The sequence below is a fragment of the Branchiostoma belcheri genome, unplaced genomic scaffold (assembly GCF_001625305.1).
Source record: "Branchiostoma belcheri isolate BF01 breed outbred unplaced genomic scaffold, Haploidv18h27 scaffold1, whole genome shotgun sequence".
Lineage (NCBI taxonomy): Eukaryota > Metazoa > Chordata > Leptocardii > Amphioxiformes > Branchiostomatidae > Branchiostoma > Branchiostoma belcheri.
In genome coordinates this window covers 2,592,935-2,611,902 of record NW_017802379.1, presented here as the reverse complement: position 1 = coordinate 2,611,902, position 18,968 = coordinate 2,592,935, and the positions used below count along the sequence as shown (strand labels likewise).

The window sequence follows — 18,968 nt, the reverse complement described above, 5'->3', positions numbered from 1 at the left end:
AAGTCCCCCTGCCCCACCGAATCTGCTTGGAGATTAATTAATAGCCACATATGCTACATTGCCAAAAAGCCTAGATGCACGTATGCTCGCCCCATGTGCTCTGTCCTAATTGACGCTATGAACGTAATTAAGCTGTAGCCATCAAAGCAACTAGAGGAGGGGAGGGAACATACGCTATTTTTGCCTCTAGCGCTCAGCATTATCAGACAACATATTATTCAAGACGGACGTGTGATCATGAATAGTTCAACTACACAAAACCCTGCCGCTAATGCCTTTTGATGTTCTCGAGTTGCAACGAAGCTAGGCTAAAATGTATAAGACTTTTAACTACATTTCTAAAAGTAGTTTGGTCATACATACATTTTTCGTAGCCTACACCAGGCTGGGGTACGGAGAATTTGGTAAAAAAGGGGATGCATGAATCACTGGCCAGCAGAGTCAGTCCACGAGAAGGCTAATTTACCGGCGCGGATAACCTACGGTGGCTAATCTATCCCTGGTCACTTATCCTCCCTATTTGACTAAATTTGGCTGATTTTAAACCCGCGTTAGTCTAGTAGTCGACCAGACAAAGGTGGTATTTATTACATGGTAAGTATTTATTACATGTAAAAGACAAGTAATTCAGTCCTCCTCTTCTATGTTGACGTCAAACAGATAAGGTCAACGATTTGCAGGTTAATTTCACAATTTCACTCATTGGCATGTCACCGTGGTAACTGGTGGTCTTTTATTTCACAATGTTACAGGGCATCATGGTTATTACTACTATAACTATTAGATATATTTCCCCCTTTTGCTTCATCCATCCATCCATCCATCCATCCATCCATCCATCCATCCATCCATCCATCCATCCATCCATCCATCCATGCATCGGTTGACTCCAATTCTACTCCCATTGATGATTTTTACTCTGAAGTAACATGCGTATTTACAAAACTAAAAACACGTTTTCCGCTGAACAGTGAGAACATAATATGTACGTTTGACACGTTTGAAACTTTGATAGGTTTGATACAGGATGAGCGCTATAGAAATCGCGTCTCTGATTCAGAAGTTGCGAACTCCCAAACAGGAGCTGAAAACAGCAAAATTTGCGCCTAGCATACAAGACCCCTGGTATTGGTGGCTCAAAGACACAAGATGTCTTTCTGCAAGGCCTTATGATGTATTACACGTACAGAAGTTCTTTTACATCATGTTACATCAATGTAATTTTCAATGGCGACGTGCTGATCACATTTTACGTGACATTTCACTCTTAAGTTGATTATAGCACTCAATAAACGTTGGTTAAGAATTGCTAAATCCAATAAGGTGGCCACGTACACCAAACGTAAAGATCACAAAGTTGATTCCATAGTTTTTCTTTCATCTCATATAGCTTGAAGCGAAACGCTCCGTGTATACGTGCACCACATGCTGTGCGGCTGTCAAACAGGATGGCACCCCGCTAGATGTGCGTAAGCACAGGCGCAGCATGGTACATCAAGCCCCTGTCACACACATGTGTATGTATGCCTACATTGACATTGCCAACCATGTTTGGCTTGTTGTTGGGGAAATGTTCTAAATGTGTGAAGGGGTGTTTTCAACTCTACTCCTTTTCATGAATGGGAAGGGTGTCGCAGATCTTTTCTGTAGCCAAGCTGATTCTTTTACTACACTCAACATAATGTCAGCTCTCGCTCAGCATGCTAGCCGGATTGCCTAGACAGAACGCTGTCAGAGTTTTGCGCTGAGGAAAGAATTAAAGAATTAACGTCAAATGATCATAGCAATCTCCCTCGGAAGACTGCCCCATAGTTCAACAGTTGTTGGTACAAAAGTTATGATGGACGGTGTGGGAGGCAGGGATCGCCAGTCTTTTTGTACTGTGATTTTGACTGGCCTGTTACTCGCTACACCTCTTTCTGTTAAGGGACAAGGTCGACTTAGCAGCGCTGGTGCCTCTCTGTGGTACAAACGGTGAAAGAGAGTCAACATCTTCTCGGTACTAAAATATCTCATTCGGTAAGAGATGTAGTCATTAGCTAACGTCCTTGACTCAAGTAGTGACTAATGACTATAGCTATGAGCTTGCTAAGATCATAAAGCCTTTTCAGAAGTCTCGAGGGCTCAGAGCAACCGGTACTTGTTATTACCGCAAGGCGCTGACACAAAAGAGATCGTCTTTAAAAAGACTGCGTGAAAGTAGTTTGAACGGCGGGTCCTTCACATCTTTTACATTTTCTACCGCGTCGTAAACAACTTCACATGCCCTCATTTGCCATTGGTCTTCAGCAAAGTATTGCTTGATGGCTGACTAGTAGCATGTACAATCTTTGTAGTAACTTTTATCAGCTGTGAATAAACAGTCATGTAATGCTATATGAAAATGGAAAGATAGGGGGCGCTGTACATGTGTTCATAGGAAATGCCGTTGAGCGCAAGCCATATGTACCAAATGTGTTGAAGTAAATCTAAACTTCTTGTGGTGAGAAATGTTCATAATATTCACGATTCTTCTTTTGCTTTCCACGCTCAGTGAGTTTGTGAGTGAAACTGTGTTGCTGACTTTAAGAAGAAGAGACACTGTTTTAGTTCCATACTTGTAACGTTAACCTCGAAGATGTCTTCCGTTCTTGTTACTTAGTCGGTGCATGATTGCAGCAGAAGACATATTGCAGCAGCGCCATCTATGGACTTTGAAGCGATATGCACTACGATTTCCTTTCAGTCGTTTTCGACAAAAATGGACTATGAATTTGAGAGAGAGAGAGAGAGAGAGACGAGGAGATAGAGGAGAGAGGGAGAGGAAGAGAGAGAGAAGGGGAGGGAGAGAGATTGTTCATACAGTCCCAACACAAATTATATTTCACACCACTGGGTGATCATACTGACTGACCGTACAGGCTCCTACAATTTCTCAAACATTCAGTAACCCTACCTATACATTTCATGACTCACAAAGTATCTATCGGCGAAATTTTCATGAGCTTCCAGGCTTCCATTAACAACGAAACGTTCCAATCGTATGGAGATCAACAAGTGTTGGGTAAAACATTTTAAGATAATAACAGGACAATTTGCAACTTTATCGTCTTCTATTCAATAACCGGCCGCGGGGTGTACTCCGGCAAGAACAGTCGTGACGAGGGAAATGATATTGGCACCACGACAGCCCACCCACCCACCGGAATCACGTTAGATTAGGTTCATCATAGGCCACACTGCCTTAATTTTATGGATGACATCCTCTGAAGACCTCCAAACTAGTGCGCACGGGCAAAAAAAAAAATTCCGGCCCAAAAAAAATCTGCTTGATTGTGAATTTGCGGAAACACAGCGACTTTTACGACAAGCAGGTACATGCTGGCCTTTTGCAGCAGTTATGAGATGTCTTCCATAAAATTAAATCAGAGTGACCTTAGGTTCATCTTATAGACTTTGTTTTGCGTCACCGTGGTACCAGTACTTCAGAACGAACCATATATGGAAGAATAAAGGCAGTGTTGTACACGTTATTGGAGGATATCAAGTGCTACAGCCTAGTTACTTATGAGCAAATTCGAAATCAATTTTAATACAGTAGTATGTTATGACCTTTGAATTTCTATGATAGAAGTGCATTTTCCAATTTTCAGAGAACAATCTTTCATTTTTCACTGATATCTTTCATAGAGAAACGTTTCTCATATGGTATATCGGCATTTTCACGTAATGAACACTATATCACCAATTTTACATGCAAAGAAAGTATTCCAATTCAAATACATGATCAAAAGATAGCTATTACGTTTCTCTTTTTACCGATTCCTGAAAAGTGCCTTTAACCCCTGAACTACATTGGCATTGCCCTGACGTCAGCTCGCTGTATTTATAAAAGGTCAGATATTTCCACTTATTGGGGGCAGTTTATAGAACCATCGCCAAGACCTGCTGAGACGCACTTCGAGCGGCTGATTTCAAGATGAAGACCCTGTTTCTTGCTTGTTTGTGCACAACCTTGTACCTCGTTGTTGTTAGCAGCAGTACGCCGTATCACCAGGTAACATTACTATGTTCTTATTTATTTCCATTAGTTACACCCAGAAAGCGAACTACATGTACATGTTTCTTCTATTCATTCTTTGAAATGTCCTCAAAATTGTAAAAGAATCGAATGAAGACTTACTGTACATTTTGCATTTTTGTTTTTATAATATAGTTTGGGGTTTACAATAGCATATTGGCATGAGAAGTAGGTGCATATATATTCGAAAACAGTCCAATCTATCCGCAATGTTGGATTTGGTACGCACCTTAATTTGCTTGGCTCAGATTTTAAAAGGATGTACTCTCGACAAAGACGTTTACAACTGTTTAAGAAAGTTATTTGTTGGTCAACTGAGTTTTCATGTTAGAGGGAAAAGGAATAATATATTATTATATGCAACATATATTCAACGTCGAACGATACGCAAAGCCTCAAAGGACAACGATAGAAACATTGCTTTGATATTTTCATTTTTCTCCTTTTCTCATATTTCAGCTCTGAATACTGGAAAAGCTTAGAATGAAGCTATTATGTAACATGTATTACCATCATTTGAATTTGTGGTTGATTGAGACGTGCTAATCAGTGTACTGGTTGATTCCTTCTAATCCACCTCATCGTTAAGAAGGTTGCAAGGTCCTCGTATCACGACTAATGGACATAATTTCCCCTTTCCCTAATCATTTATGGTTATTTAGGGAGGTAATTATGATGTTAATGGTCGGAAACAGGCTTCAGTGATTCTGTAAAAGGATGAATACATTTGGGAGACGTCGAGAACTACATGTTAACGTGTGTTAATGATGTGCATCTAGAGAGAACTGTTGGTGAGCACATAAGCTTCTTAAGCAATTAAGTCAAGCTGGATTAACCCTATGTGATAACATGCTAACGTCTCCCAGAAGGAGATGATTGGCTTGACATAAAAAAGCAATTATTTCATCCTCACCAGCCTAGACAATTATGTTGTTTACCAATGCGTAACATCAGAGTCAAAATATAGCATGAATTCATCTATACATCAGTGAAGGAGAAATGAACCGGTATGATTTGATAAATACTTCGCTTGAAGACTTCATAAGAAAAGTCAAGTGAGGGGTTTGAAATCATCTTTATTGCAATGTATGTACAAGATGGAAGGTTGCTTGGATAAACCCTAGGTCAGCCCTTTATGTTTTTTTGCCATACTAAAGAGGAGGGCTCAAGCCATGTAAGACAAAATGTTATAGGTTATGTGCATCGGACATTTGGTATTTCAATTCAAAATACATTTTTACACATAAATTGCAAGTACATTTTATACTTATATGTTCTACGAAATTACGTTGCGTTGTAGAGATATTAAAAATCGAGTATGTTACATCAGATCTATCTTCTACAAGAGAAAAGACAACTTGAGATTTTTTTAATGTCCACCAGGAGATAATTCAGCTCAAGGAGAGCTGCTTAAGTCGGGATGTACTGAATTTTCTAACAGCTCTTGTATTGTCTCTTAACAGCCGGGTTGGCGTAAAGGAGCTAGAAATGTGCGCAAGGAGCCGTTGAGTGGGAGAGCACAGCTTCCGTTCGGTAAATATTCATTATACTTCCAATGTTGTATCAATCAATAACATTCACCCTAGCAATCCCTTCCAAAAACATTCTTTTGGTATGACATATTCAATTTAAAGCGTAAGTAACGATTGTAATATAAAAAAAATTCATTTTGGATTTGAAAGTATGAATTTTATCATACAAAATGTATACAGTATTTTAATATACATATATCGCTGATGAAATATATTTTCAAAGTAGATAAAAATTTGAATCACGAATTGTGCCAAAAAAAAAACATACATACGCTCGTTTCGTAATGCGGCATGGTGCCGGTCAAGAAAGTAAAAAGCTGCCTAAGGCAAGGTCACAGCAGGTAGCGGACAACCTTTCCTCTCCTAATTCCATGCAATGATCCCAGCGTGATCATAATGAGTACGTCGGTAAAGCTTAGACATCCAGGTAATAAAATACGCCCAAAAATTGGATATGATTTTGGAAACGGTCAGACGGTAGGAACATAAATGAGTTCCTGACCTAAAATAAAACGACTATATTTCTATGTACGTTATTCGCTCGTAACAATATAAGTAGGTGTGTGGAAGGCCATAAGTGCATTGTAACGGTGGCGACCTTGTTTTGTACGCCTAAAAAAATCACCTCCATCCATACAACAATAACCTCTTTGAAGTGCCCAGCCATGGACGTTATAAGTTGATGTATATCAAAGGAAGTTATTTTTCAATATAGCGTCTTTGAGGCCCATTAGTACTGCCCTATTTCTAACGTGTAATTCTATTGATATTTGAAGCTTAGACCGTCTCAAAATAGAACGAGGTGGTCAGGAACTCTATGTGGAATCATTAGAATGAGAATTGGGCATCCTAGACAGGTTCACACTCATAACATTTTTTTTTTCAATTGACCTTTATTTTCTTATAAATTATACATGTACATATCGAAACTCAACTCTCCTCAGATTCCGTCGATGCCGTGGTCCGTCGGTGCGTAGATGAGCAGGCGCGGGCGTATGTTGCCGAGACGGTGGTGACTCCTGCACGTGTGTGTAAGGCGGAAAAGGTAAGTACATAAAATCCTATATCCTTATCATATTTCCTTCAAAGTGATTCTTTAGTCTCCACCAGACTGTTTTGCAGGCTGAATGAATAGTAGAAATCGACCTAAAAAGATCTAGAACTGGTCACTTGACTGGACCCTCTATGGTCGACCAACTCTCCTGGCCAACTATATTCCTTTTAGGTCGATTTCTACTATTTATTCAGCCTGCAAAACAGTCTAGTGAAGACTAGTGATTCTTTGTCCTAGGCCTTCCTGCACTGCTTCGACGCGGAGGGATTCCCCGAGCGGGTGGATGCCGGCCTGGCGGTGCTCCGGTCTGTGGTGATGGGGCAGTACGTCACTACCGTCCTGCCGTTCTGCGGAACTGTCAACCATGGAGACAAACTACGTGACGTCAACAAGAATGCAGCAGGTGGGTTGTCTTAATATCACACTTCTTAATTGCACCGGCTAATATTTCTTAGTCTCCTTTTAGCTTCTCCCTCTTCTTTTCCTGACACCAATACTAGTACTCAAGTAGGAGAAGTAATTAATACTAAAAGTAATACTATATTCTATGACAAAGGTCTAGCAATTTGTCAGCTATTCCGTGTCTTTTTAGCCATAGTTTAAAGATTAACATTTGTTATGTTTGAAGGAGGAGGAGGGCTTTGTGTAAGCCTTGCAGGCGTACTTCCTCCTCCTGAACGTTGTTTATTTCTTTTATTTGGTCAAATAAATAAAAGAAAAACAAACATTACGTTGGCATTATTTCATCAGGTGATTGCACCATCCTGGACGTCCAGAACTGTTTCGCCAGAGCCGTGTTCTCCCTGCCCGGCGCCTGGACCCCCTGCGTGGTGCAACCTCTCGCCTTCGGGTGCTACATGCGCGAGTGCCTCGGTCCGAAGGTCGGCCCTGCCCCGAACATCGTCAGCCATGTGATGGCCTACCATCTCAACTCCACCCTCACTGAGCCGGGACTGTGTGACCATATGGAGACGTCCCGTATCAGTAATGACTATGACTATCTCTACTAGTTTGTCAAAATGAAAGCTCTAACATCATCGCAAGCACAGGCTATCGCGTTGATCAGACTTGGCAAAAAAGAAACTGATTTTTGAGCCTTTGTACGGATAAGGCCACACCAGGTAATTTTAGGGATGACGTCCTCTGGAGACCCTGAATCTAATGCGAGTGTCTTTGCTCATAGTTACAGGAAGCGGAATTTCTGGGTTTTTTTTCTGGGGAACAGGCCAAAAACAATTCGCGCGTGGACGTCATCCATAAAAATTACTTGGTGTGGCCTAACAGTCTGAACAACATCATGGATTAAGATTGCCGTTTCAGACCTGTACAAAAGTAATGACGAATTCCTTCTTCTTTTGTAGTCTCATGTTTTGTTCTTTGCCGTGGAGGTGTCTATGAAATATCACTTGAAACAAAATCACTGGAAACGTAATATTCAGATGATGATAGCTGTTAGGCGTACTCGTATAAGCCGGAAACATAAGACAAAGATTATAATAGTCGCAAATTTGTTTTCCCCTTCTATAAAGTACGTTTTAGGTACTGACTCGTTAATCTGTGTGGGACTGTAACGTCGGTACATACTCCAGGAACCATCGTTAAGAAACAATATGGAATAGAATAAAGTTGTGATCATCATGAGTATATGAGTTTGACCATTTCTTTTTACTCCTCGATCAAATTGGCGGATTTAATATAAATGTATTGACTTGTAAGTTTTTGAACGTCGTTGCAATGCCCTAGCGGGTAGAGTGCACGTTGTACAAGCGGTAGGTCGCCGCAGGGCGATTTTCATACTCGTACCATGGACTGTACAACCCGCTTCTCTGCTCAGCGCTCAGTATAGGCAAGTAGAAAATATGTCCTTGGTATAGGGGAAGTTCAGAAGTTCAACACATTGCCGGTGGACTAGCTCCCTGCTTCCCAAAGCTTCAACGTCTGTAAATGTCACTTGAAAGCGGAAGAATTACTATTACCTTAGTCCCAGACGTGAGCAAATGGGTGGCCATTATGCTTTTTTTAACGTGAAGGGGGGTCATTCAGAACATCTAATCACCACGTCAGAAGCTTCAGCTGTACGTATACATCATTTCTCAGATGATCATTGTGGTTCATATGGTTATAAATCATACATATTTGGGACAATGTAACGCGTGAGGTGTTCCTACTGCTGCCATTAACCTGCTTGGATAGCTCCTTTGCAGATTTATGTAAGTCTTTCTATTACGTTCGGAAATCATATTCAATAAGTCATTGACGTCAATCCATGGTGCACGAACGAAGGGAGCTAAACAATGTTATTTGTGTGGGGGAGAGTCGTGTTAAGAAGATAAGGACGACTGTACCATCCTCAAACTTACAATTACTCCGTACCGATAGCAAACTACATGCATATGTATCCTCAAACTGGAAAAGTAACATTTGCAAAGCAAATGCATAATGGTTACCTTCGCATATGGTCTGCTCTGTTAATTATTACTTAAACACATTCACATATATGGTCAAGAGTCTAAAAAGCCCCCTACTATAAAATTGCAACATAATGTAACCCAACACCAGTCACCATGGTGAGAGACAGTCTGGTTCAGTCAGGTCAGAGGTCACTGTTTGGAGAAGAAGAAGAAGAAGAAGAAGAAGAAAGGTAGCAAAACAATATGTTTTCCTTCGGTAAGCATAATAACCATGGACGTTTAACAGACAACAAGCTCGAACACCATACATGACTTACTTCGTGCGTTGTTCGCCGCCATGCCAACAAGAGTGCCCACCAAAGTACCCTTCAAAGTCTGTTGAACGTCCCATCTGTCGTTAAAAATCCAGAACAGATGTGTAAAAGTGTACACGGATGTACTTATGGGCTGTAAAACAATAGCACCAGTAAGTACCGTAGCGTTGGTAAGGTCCCCAAGCTACAAAACTCCGAAGTTGCGGAAGTGAAACGGAACTCTCTCATGGTCAGCTAGCTTGCCAGTAGTACATGTAGTTAGTTAGCAAACAGCCTGGTCTATCAACTATAATTACTTTCATAATGTGGCGGTATGACAGTTGGTTCTACATACATTAGTATTAGGCTCGAAAAAATGTTTTCATCATGACTCATGACATACATTTAAAGTTACTCTCGCCAATTACACATAGGAAGCGCTAACTCCACTGTGAAATGTTTCATAATGCTTAATAAGACCGATCTTTTCTGTCAACATCATTATATACAAAAATGCCTTGGTAGTCCTTCGAAATTAACATGTATCATGATGAATGTATGTGGCTTGCATATTCACGAATATAGTATCTGCCTTTCATTCAATGTAACCCTTCAACGTCCCACCAAAATACACGAATACCGCGTCTATGGATCTATTTATATTCGCAGTTTTTTTCATGTGACGTGAACATATAATGAGGATGTATTAGTAGTCTAAGATCTCTTTACATTCGCCGTTTTTTTTTCAAGTAACGAATGGTCTCAGGGTACTAGTAACTGAAGGGATTATGAGTTGACGTTACCTAACAGTACAAAGGCAACTTACGGCTGTCGTCGTTTTATTCCAATTATGTGTAGGAAATCTGGTAAGTTGGTTTGATTTACCCTAATCAGCCCGTGGTGTCTTCTTTATGTAACCAGAGCCACAGTACAGGTGCCTAATCATGAAATGGGGAGGTAAATCTAGTAGAAAAGGAAATTAGCAAAATGTACAACGTTATATAAATGATGACTGCAATTATTGTAATTACGATTATATCGATTTAATTTCTTGGTTTTACAGGTTCACCGTTTTTTCAGACTTGAAACTCAAGGAAATAATGTTAAATTTTTTTGCATAAACTTCGGCAAAAACAGTTATTTAAAAATAAGGTTAAAGGCATCCAAATCAGTTTTTAGTCCTTGGAAACCAAGGCCAATGTTCTAGTCATTTATCCTTTAGTCAGTTGAAAGTACACTATCCCAATGTATATTGACCGTCACGGAACAAAAATTCCCAAATTCTGACGGAAAATGGTTACTGGAAGGGCCCTGGGCTGATTTTCAGGGTACCACCAAGAAAATAAAGGATTCATATTGGGGCTTGTTTCTGTTGTTTTTAACGCACCAAGTATGAAATGCCGACTCAACTGTGCTAATGTTAAACAGTATGTGTCAATATCACAAAGATTGACTTATCCAAAATATTTCCAGTTTTGCTGCCCTGAAATCGCATAGGATGCCCTTAATGCCTGGTAAACTGTTATCCTAAAATAAAATGGCGTGGTGTAAGTACATCTTGTATTCTATCTGATTGCATCAACTTACCGTGGTAATTAGGAACTGTTAACGAGAAGATGCTAGCTGCTATTTCCAGAAATGAGTCACTTCAGTTTTTCATTAATTACATTGTCCCATACCAGATACGGTCAATGAACCTACTTATTACAAATAAAGGCAAATGTGATGTACTAGCATTCCTCTATTTGTAAATCTAAAATACTGGTGTTACATTTAATATTAGGGAAATAGCATAAGAGACATTAAGTTTAGGTTTTAGTTATAAGTACTGTTGTTGTGTCTTAAAATAAAACTTTGAAATGAAAGGAAAAAATTGGAATGAGTTAATATTGCATTTGTAGCCAGGAGAGTGTTGACAGGCTGGCTTTATAAATCTAACAGAAACTTCTTTAATGTGAAGTCTTTATCTTTCTGTACACATGTACACTTCTATCTAAGCTAATACAATGTAACATACATATGTCATGTTGGTTCTAGTTGTGTTGAATTTCCCCTCAATGGCTTGTAAGTCCTTACATATTGATTCTAAACATTCTTCTTGTTTATAAATACAAGTACAGAAGTAATAGATACTAATTCCTAAAAACAGTTTCTAAACCACAGTGAGAAACAAACAAATGTCGTTATTGCTAGTGTCAAAGCTCATAGTCCCATCTCCACATATTTGTCAGGTAAACCCTTCTCAGTATGAGGAACGCGATGGACAACGTTAGGACAACCATCAGGAAGAGCGAACAGGAGCCGGCGCTGACTGGCTGTTGTCGTGGCAATTGCCGGGTAGGTCCCGAGGCGGGGTTATTGGTCGCGTGCACGGCCCGTTGTCTGACGCTGGTCCTAGCCTGTGCCGGTGGAGTCGCGGCGCTCTGCTGACTGGATGGGTTAGTGTTGGAAGGGCTTGCTGGGGTGGGCTGTGGAGCTGCAGTACCGTCTGCAGACTGTGGAGGCGCCGCAGCACCACCCATTTGCTGCATGGCATTGGGGTAGCCGGCGGCGTACATGGCGTAGGGAGGGGGCACCATGTAGGGGAACATGGGGGGAACAGGGTTGCCCGGTGGGGCCTGTGTCCCTGTGGCACCTTGGGAAGATGAGGTAGCTGCCCCCTGGGTGGTGGGGTCTGCTGGTGTTGTCTGGGCTGTACTCGTGTTCCCAGCAGCAGACTGGTCTTTACCTTTTTCAGCTTCCCCCTGTGGATGAAACACAATATACATGTGATTAAGAACTGAGTAATGGTAGCTCAGGTATTGATCAGTCTTGGTGGTAAGATCTTTACTAGACTATACAGCTTTAACATCATCCTTATTGTATTCAGAGAACTCAGACTTTATACTTAGTAACTGCACTGCACATGCATACCAGGAACAAGTACAATACAGAGTCATAAACTAAAGCTCATCATCATCGTGTCGTGATGGTTTCACTTATAATTTGCTTGCACCAAGTCTCCCTATACTCCATAGCTCTAGGTAGATTCTAAAAGGTGCAGCAAACATTGTCGCACAGCAAATATTGTCGCACAGTATACATTAAAAAATGGAATGCAGAAAAATTCCAAGGAAAAAAACTGCCATTTTCCCATTATGCATTAGGTCTGGTTACCAGTCCAGGGTATTCAGGTCAAGAGAATCAGACCTGATCCTGTTAAGCATCAAACCTGCTTAATTTTATACCTCCAGCTTTGCTATAGTTTATATACTATTATTTGTGTTGCATAAATTCACTAATAGGCTTTGCCTTAGTCTTAGTGTTGGAGGAACTCACTAATATACTTTACTTTAGGCCATGTTGATTTGATTATATGGATGACATCCGCGCGCGCATTAATTTTCGGCCGTTTCCAAAAAAAAAAGTTTTCAACCAAGCTGTAAATCGTACAAAACAGTTGCAAAATGAGCAAATATATACTGTAAGTTGCACAAAAAATATTAGAAAACAATAACAATGTCGTAGAATGTCAAAACCAAACGAAAAAGAAAAAAATGTAAAGAAATGAATTTGAAGAGTAGATTATTCGCCATACTATACCCTGTGTCATTTGTTCAACCTTCATGACCACGTAGATTTCATAATGAAAGCAACTTTTTTTTTTGCAAAACTTTTTTTTATTCGCACTCTCGCATCAGTTTTGGGGTTCCCAGAGGATGTCATCAATATAATCAAATCAACATGGCCTTAGTCTTAGTGTCAGATAAATTCACTAGTAGGCTTTGCTTTAGTCTATGAACTGAATGGTAATAATGACTAGCCTCCACCAGGCCTTTCTACGGGAATACGGATTGTAGAATTTGGCAAAAAGGAGAGTAAAATTGGCCAGGGGAGTCCGGCTGTGGAAGTTTGTTTCTTTCCCTCTGGCCAGTCAAACCCCAAGACGGCCAAACTCCCCTGGCAAATATTCTCCTATATATAGCCAGCGTAGTTAGTCTGGCAGAGACTAAATAATGACAGTGATAGTAGAGACCTTGAAGCTAATCTGTGAGGCCAGTTCCTGGGCTTCTCTGTCTGCGTCTGTTGGGTGATTGGATGGAGGTTTCAGCATGGTTTTGTTGGTCGTTCCGCAGGCATCGCACTTCCACTCCAAGGACCTGCATTGTGTTGGAAAAGAATGCAGATTCATTTATGTTAGCAGAGAAAGAATTAACTGTCTTTTTTTCAAATGAAACAACAGATATCATTGAAACAGTACTACATACGTTTGCTGCACAATGAATTTACCTTCATAAGTTATCATAAAAAACTTGCATGCAATGAATAAATTACAGTATTTTTCATCAGCAATATTTCAGGCAGAAGCAATGTTAATTTGAACATCACGAGGACACAAATACATAATATGTCACAGCATGCCCATAGGGAAATGTAAATTTGACACAGTTTGTATTTTTGTTGTATCTAAGACAACCATTTAGACATAACTTAAAATTAATATGGCTAATATGCACCCCTGAGGCACTTGTATATACTGTATCTATTTACTGCAACAAAATTTTATCACAAAAGTTGATTTTAATCATAGCAGTTATTTTTTATCCAAAGGCACTAAAAATTCATATTTATAGCATTAACACCCTGAGAGCAGGTTCCATCAATGGTGTGGCCTCAGGAATACATACTACACTTTCACATCAAAGTTTCTTTAAAAAAACCTGATCAACAATCATAACCTCTCACTTTCGAGCCAGTATCTTGCGCTCCTCTGGTGTGTAGTCCAGGGAACCGATTGCACCGGCACCCTTGGTCGGCATGAAGCCTATGATAGCCAACAGGACGGTACGAACTGCGCAAACAGATGAATAGGTGTCAATCAGAGGAATGCGTATTCTATAACAAAACTGCATTATGCTATTTAGTGTTGCTGAACGGAATCATCTTTCCATTTGGAATTCTTGTATGTAAGACTGTATTGGTATTCTGCAGTTGTCCTACAAGCAAAGGATGATTAGATGATCTTAACTCCTACCAGTGCTTTAGAGTAGACTGGTACATTAAAGAAACATCAAATTGAAAGAAACCTACAAATATAGCATCAGAAATCCACCCCCAAGGCATGCACACTTCAGATATTAGAGAAGGCCTCAATAACACAATTAATAACAGAGATGTGATCAAGGAAATTTCCTTAAGGAAACTAGATCTCTTGTTTTTGTGACCCACTTACATACATTTATAAGCAGCTCGCACGTGGTCAAACCATGCATGTGCAGCCAGGTATAATCATATTCATAACAAATAGGACATACATAGTCATAAAGGCTAAGATTACAAAGATAACATACCAATGGAGATACAATGAAGTCAATCTAAGTACTTTTTAGGTTCATAAAGTAAAATGTCAAGATGCCCATATATATATAGCTAATTCTAGCTTAATATGTTATAATATAAGCTGTGCTTACTGCTCCAGGAAGGCTGCCATGTTTCGGGGTGATGTCCAGAGATGCTCAAACAAATCTTCTTCCCAGTTTCAAACCTTCCATTGGGCTGTAGAAATATATAAAAGGACAACAGGAGTCAGATCATGATAGTATGACCAAGGTCTGTATAATGTCCTTGGTATGACATACATTGTATACTGCCAACCTGCAGTTCTTATGATAACTGTCAGGTGGTGTCCCATAGTGGTCCAGTGTACCAGTGCCCAATTTTAACTTCACAAACATTAATCCCAATACTACAGTCATGTAAAATTTTGCCAAATGTCTCCATTTACAGACTGTACAAACAAATACTTATAATGCTGCTGGAGATACTGTACTTAATGAGTACGTCGGCAGAATGTACTACAGTGTGCCTGTGCAAAACCCCCATTTTTCAAAGTTTTCGTTGGATTTTTGGTCAACGTTGCTTCAGAATTTTGCCTGTTGCAGAAGATATCTTTTTCAACATAACCTTTGGAAACTACATGTTGGAGTGTTGGAAACCTTTGGAGTGCTGATCTTATATGCGCAAATACGACCTTATATGAGACGTTCTGCTGAGTGCAATGTACAATACATTATGAGTTTTGTGCAGGTGCGGTACGTTCTGCCGACGTGCTTACTTCATGTACTTACAGTGAGAAGCATGATACTGGGAGGTTTCATGGGGTACTCGGGAGGGAGAGTGATGCGCCCGTGGTACATGCCTCCCTGGAAGTCTGAGTCAGGAGGACCTCGGACTGTGAAGTGCCATTCAAACAAGTTGTCCTGAAAAACATCATCACAGAGTATTACTACTGTAATTCAATAATAATGTAATTTTTCTGAATGGAATGGAATTCTTTCAGACCATCAAATGACAAATGCTTAAGTACTGAACGAGCTGTTGACTAAAAAAACACTTGATAAGGATCCTAGGAGGGGAGATCAGAATTTAAACCTTGATTTTGGAGTCGAATTCAAATATTGCATTCACATATGGTGACTTTTATAGGGCTCTAGGTTTTCATTTTTTCTATAATGTGCTAACATTAAACAATAGCCTGGGTTGTAACATTACAATAACGGGATGGGGTTTTGTGCGCGTGAGAAATTTGCGCGCGCGTGAAAAATCTGCGCGTGAAAATATGCAAATTAGGTGATTCCCAGGGGGTCTTGGACATTTTACATTTATTCGGAAATCTTAATTCTATCTTTATCTTCCACGCGCAAATTTTAACCTTTTTTGCGCGTGAAAACTTCATCCTTAATTTCCCATTTTCAATAGTAATTTTCAAATGCTGAGTTTTCACGCGCAAAAAAGTTTGAAATTTGCGCGTGAAAGAATATGCTTGAGAAAAAAGATGAAATTAAGCTTACAGAATGGAAAAAGCCTCAAGTTGTTACATTTTATGGTATAAAACTTTGCACTTGTAACTTTTCCTTGAATTTTTGATATATTTAAAGATCTTTCAATGTTCAGGTCTCATGTGAGGATATGCAAATTCAACTATTCCCAAGAGATATGCAAATTAAGCTATTCCCTAGGGAAGGGACCATCAAATCAGGAAATGTTTTTAAAAATCAAGAAAATCATGTCACGGGACACACTTATCTGCCTACACATGGTATTTACTTGAACTTGTTTAAGCGAGAACTTGCATTTCATAAACTCTAGTATCATGTCACATTGCCCAGTCACTTTACACTAAAATCCAGGAAGAATCTTCATTGGTATAGAAATAATCTTCACTTGGATACAATTTACTTAGTATACAACAAGCATACAGCAATTCGATGAATGTGTTGAATTCATTAACCATACATGTACTTGGCAATGAATGTACCAAAAGAAATTTCATTTAATTGAAATTATTATGTCATCTACAATGTAGGGCAGGTATGATGGTGGACAATGGGTTAGCATTATTCCATGGAAATATGATGTCAGGATTTCTATGACTGTGTTCTAGCCAAATTTTCCCGGTCATCACTGACAAAAATTTTGCCCACTCCATCTTTGAGTCAGCCTACTTTGAGTGGAGTGGGCAAAATGAAGATGAAACTCTTGTGTAATTTTGCACCAAACGAGATAGTCTACCAGCAAAATTTGTCCCTCAAAATGCACAAACTAGCATTTCAAGCAGCCAAGATTTTAAAATGCTCTAGGGTATCATTCAGCACACTACAATGATGATATTTATGTGGACAAGAAAAAAATTTCAGACTGGCCCCTTTTCATGCTGGGAGGAATGCAGAAATTTCATGGGGGATTATGGCCATATGGAATTTTGCACTGGCTTGGGAAGAATCTAGCAATTTGAGTAGTTAGTGGAACTAATGTCATCCAGAAAGGTTACAAGACAAGTCTAGAGCCAGTAGACCCTTTTCAATCTTCAACCAAAATACTAGCCTGGATGCCAGACCCAAAGCACACTGGACGCAAAATTGCTCACTGAGATATTTTGTGTCCAGTGTACTTTGGGTCTGGCATCCAGGCTACCAAAATACAAATAATCAGTCACTATTTTGCTCTTTCAAAAATGTGTAACCAGCCATCGAAGTAAGAGAGAAGCTATACCCTGGATGCCAGAACTCGTTTTCCGGGCGGCAAGAGCCCTTCGCCCGCCAGTCTAAATTACCGCTACGGGGGAGTCTAGCCCGGCGGAGTTTGGCCGCCCTCCAAACGAGTCTGGAAGCGCCTCTCTTAGCTGTCAGTCCATACGCACAGATTCTGTGTGTAGCCTTCTCTGTGCTTATTGGCCAGGATCTAATCCCCGCTCAGTGGCACGCCACGCCGGGATTGGGCGCACATCTGCGGGCTCATTTGATCCGCTGTTAGTCATTTTCAATGTGTATTCAGAGCTCCCGCACGACCGCCCGGTGCGGTCGTGCGGGAGCTCTGAATACACATTGAAAATGACTACTGCACGATCGTAGCACGCTTCTAGTGCTGTTTTCCTCGTCCGGAACGCGTTTACGGGCTATGTATTTGTCCCCAGTTGGCACCAGATTCGTGCAGACTTTGTTTACGGTGTGGTTGTTGTAGCGCAGCAATTTTAATCGGTATAAATAATGGGGAAAATAGCGTAAAAGACCGACTGTAAACAACGAAGCTATCGGTACTTAAAAACTGTGCTACGAATGATCTTACCTCTACCACACGTGTCCCCACTTACTATTGTGATCCGGGATCCGCAGGAGTAATGAAACATGTACATAAATGTAGTTTTGTTTGTTGCTATGTTCAGACTTGCAAAATTTTTGTCGTCTTTTGCTACGCAAAGAGGGGGAGGGGGGCGATACTTTCCGTAAGCAAATGTTTGGGGATTTTATATGAACACGAGGCTTCGAACTTGGAAATAAACTTACATTACTTCGTTTTTTGATATTGTAAATTGTGAAATACTGTATAGTATAGTACAGATCCTGTGTGTGATTCGCTGTCGTATGCAGCGCACATGGCCAATCCTGCTGCCGCGCCTGGGCTTCCCGTGGTGCGCGTGATCATTAATCATGGGTTCCCCTCCCACACCCTGGACGGCTGCGCATGGGACGCGCTCCCAGACTAGTTGGAGGACCGATAAGCTTCCCCGGCTGCCGAAGGAAACGGTTAGCGGTGTGTAAACTTGGCTGGCACCCAGGGTAGAGAAGCTAGAGCTTTGATTATAGCTGTTCATGATACCATAAAATCAACTACCCTGTAACTACTCTGTAACTTTGTAAGGTTGAACCACTCAGACTGGGAAGGATCTAGCCGTTTTAAAATTTCCATGGGCAGCCAATTGCAAGAGCCCTTCCCAGAGTGGATATGGATATAAAGATTTTATGTCCCTTATGAAACCTGGTATGGATATAAAGTTTTTTTTGTGTACAAGTTTTTGTCCCTTATTGACACTCCCGGTGTGGATATGTACATTTTGTGTATACATATTTTGTGCTTATTGATTTCTACTGTCTCAGACTGATTTGTGTGAATTCCCTAGCCTCTTGAGCGCACCTTCCCGTAATGTATGCAGCCAAACTTTGCCCACTCTGTTAGTAGATGGGAACTTTTTCCGGCAACTTAAGATTTTCATTTTCAACTGTTTTGCTTGTCACCTTACTGAGCTTGATGTGGGTGGTTTTCTGAAACTCCTCCAGCGCTGACTGAATTCTGTCCATGTTG

At 40.4% G+C, this 18,968-nt stretch overlaps 2 protein-coding genes across 2 annotated transcripts in view; one reads left to right on the top strand and one right to left on the bottom strand.

The window, feature by feature from the left end:
* Positions 1–3,958: 3,958 nt before the first annotated feature.
* Positions 3,959–7,763, top strand: LOC109462670. Its single transcript, XM_019759234.1, has 5 exons — positions 3,959–4,036; positions 5,524–5,593; positions 6,537–6,637; positions 6,884–7,049; positions 7,397–7,763. The coding sequence occupies exons 1-5, from the start codon at positions 3,959–3,961 to the stop codon at positions 7,654–7,656; spliced, it is 675 nt and encodes a 224-aa protein (XP_019614793.1). The 3' UTR covers positions 7,657–7,763.
* A 3,013-nt stretch (positions 7,764–10,776) lies between these two features.
* LOC109466806 (ubiquitin-conjugating enzyme E2 J1-like) overlaps positions 10,777–18,968 on the bottom strand; it is a 13,447-nt gene continuing 5,255 nt past the window's right edge. The window contains exons 3-7 of the mRNA XM_019764648.1: positions 15,458–15,589; positions 14,801–14,885; positions 14,076–14,181; positions 13,366–13,489; positions 10,777–12,094 (exon numbers count right to left, since the gene is read on the bottom strand). Coding sequence (XP_019620207.1) covers positions 11,546–12,094; positions 13,366–13,489; positions 14,076–14,181; positions 14,801–14,885; positions 15,458–15,589 — 996 coding nt within the window. The 3' untranslated portion in view covers positions 10,777–11,545. The remainder of the gene's footprint in view (positions 12,095–13,365; positions 13,490–14,075; positions 14,182–14,800; positions 14,886–15,457; positions 15,590–18,968) is intronic.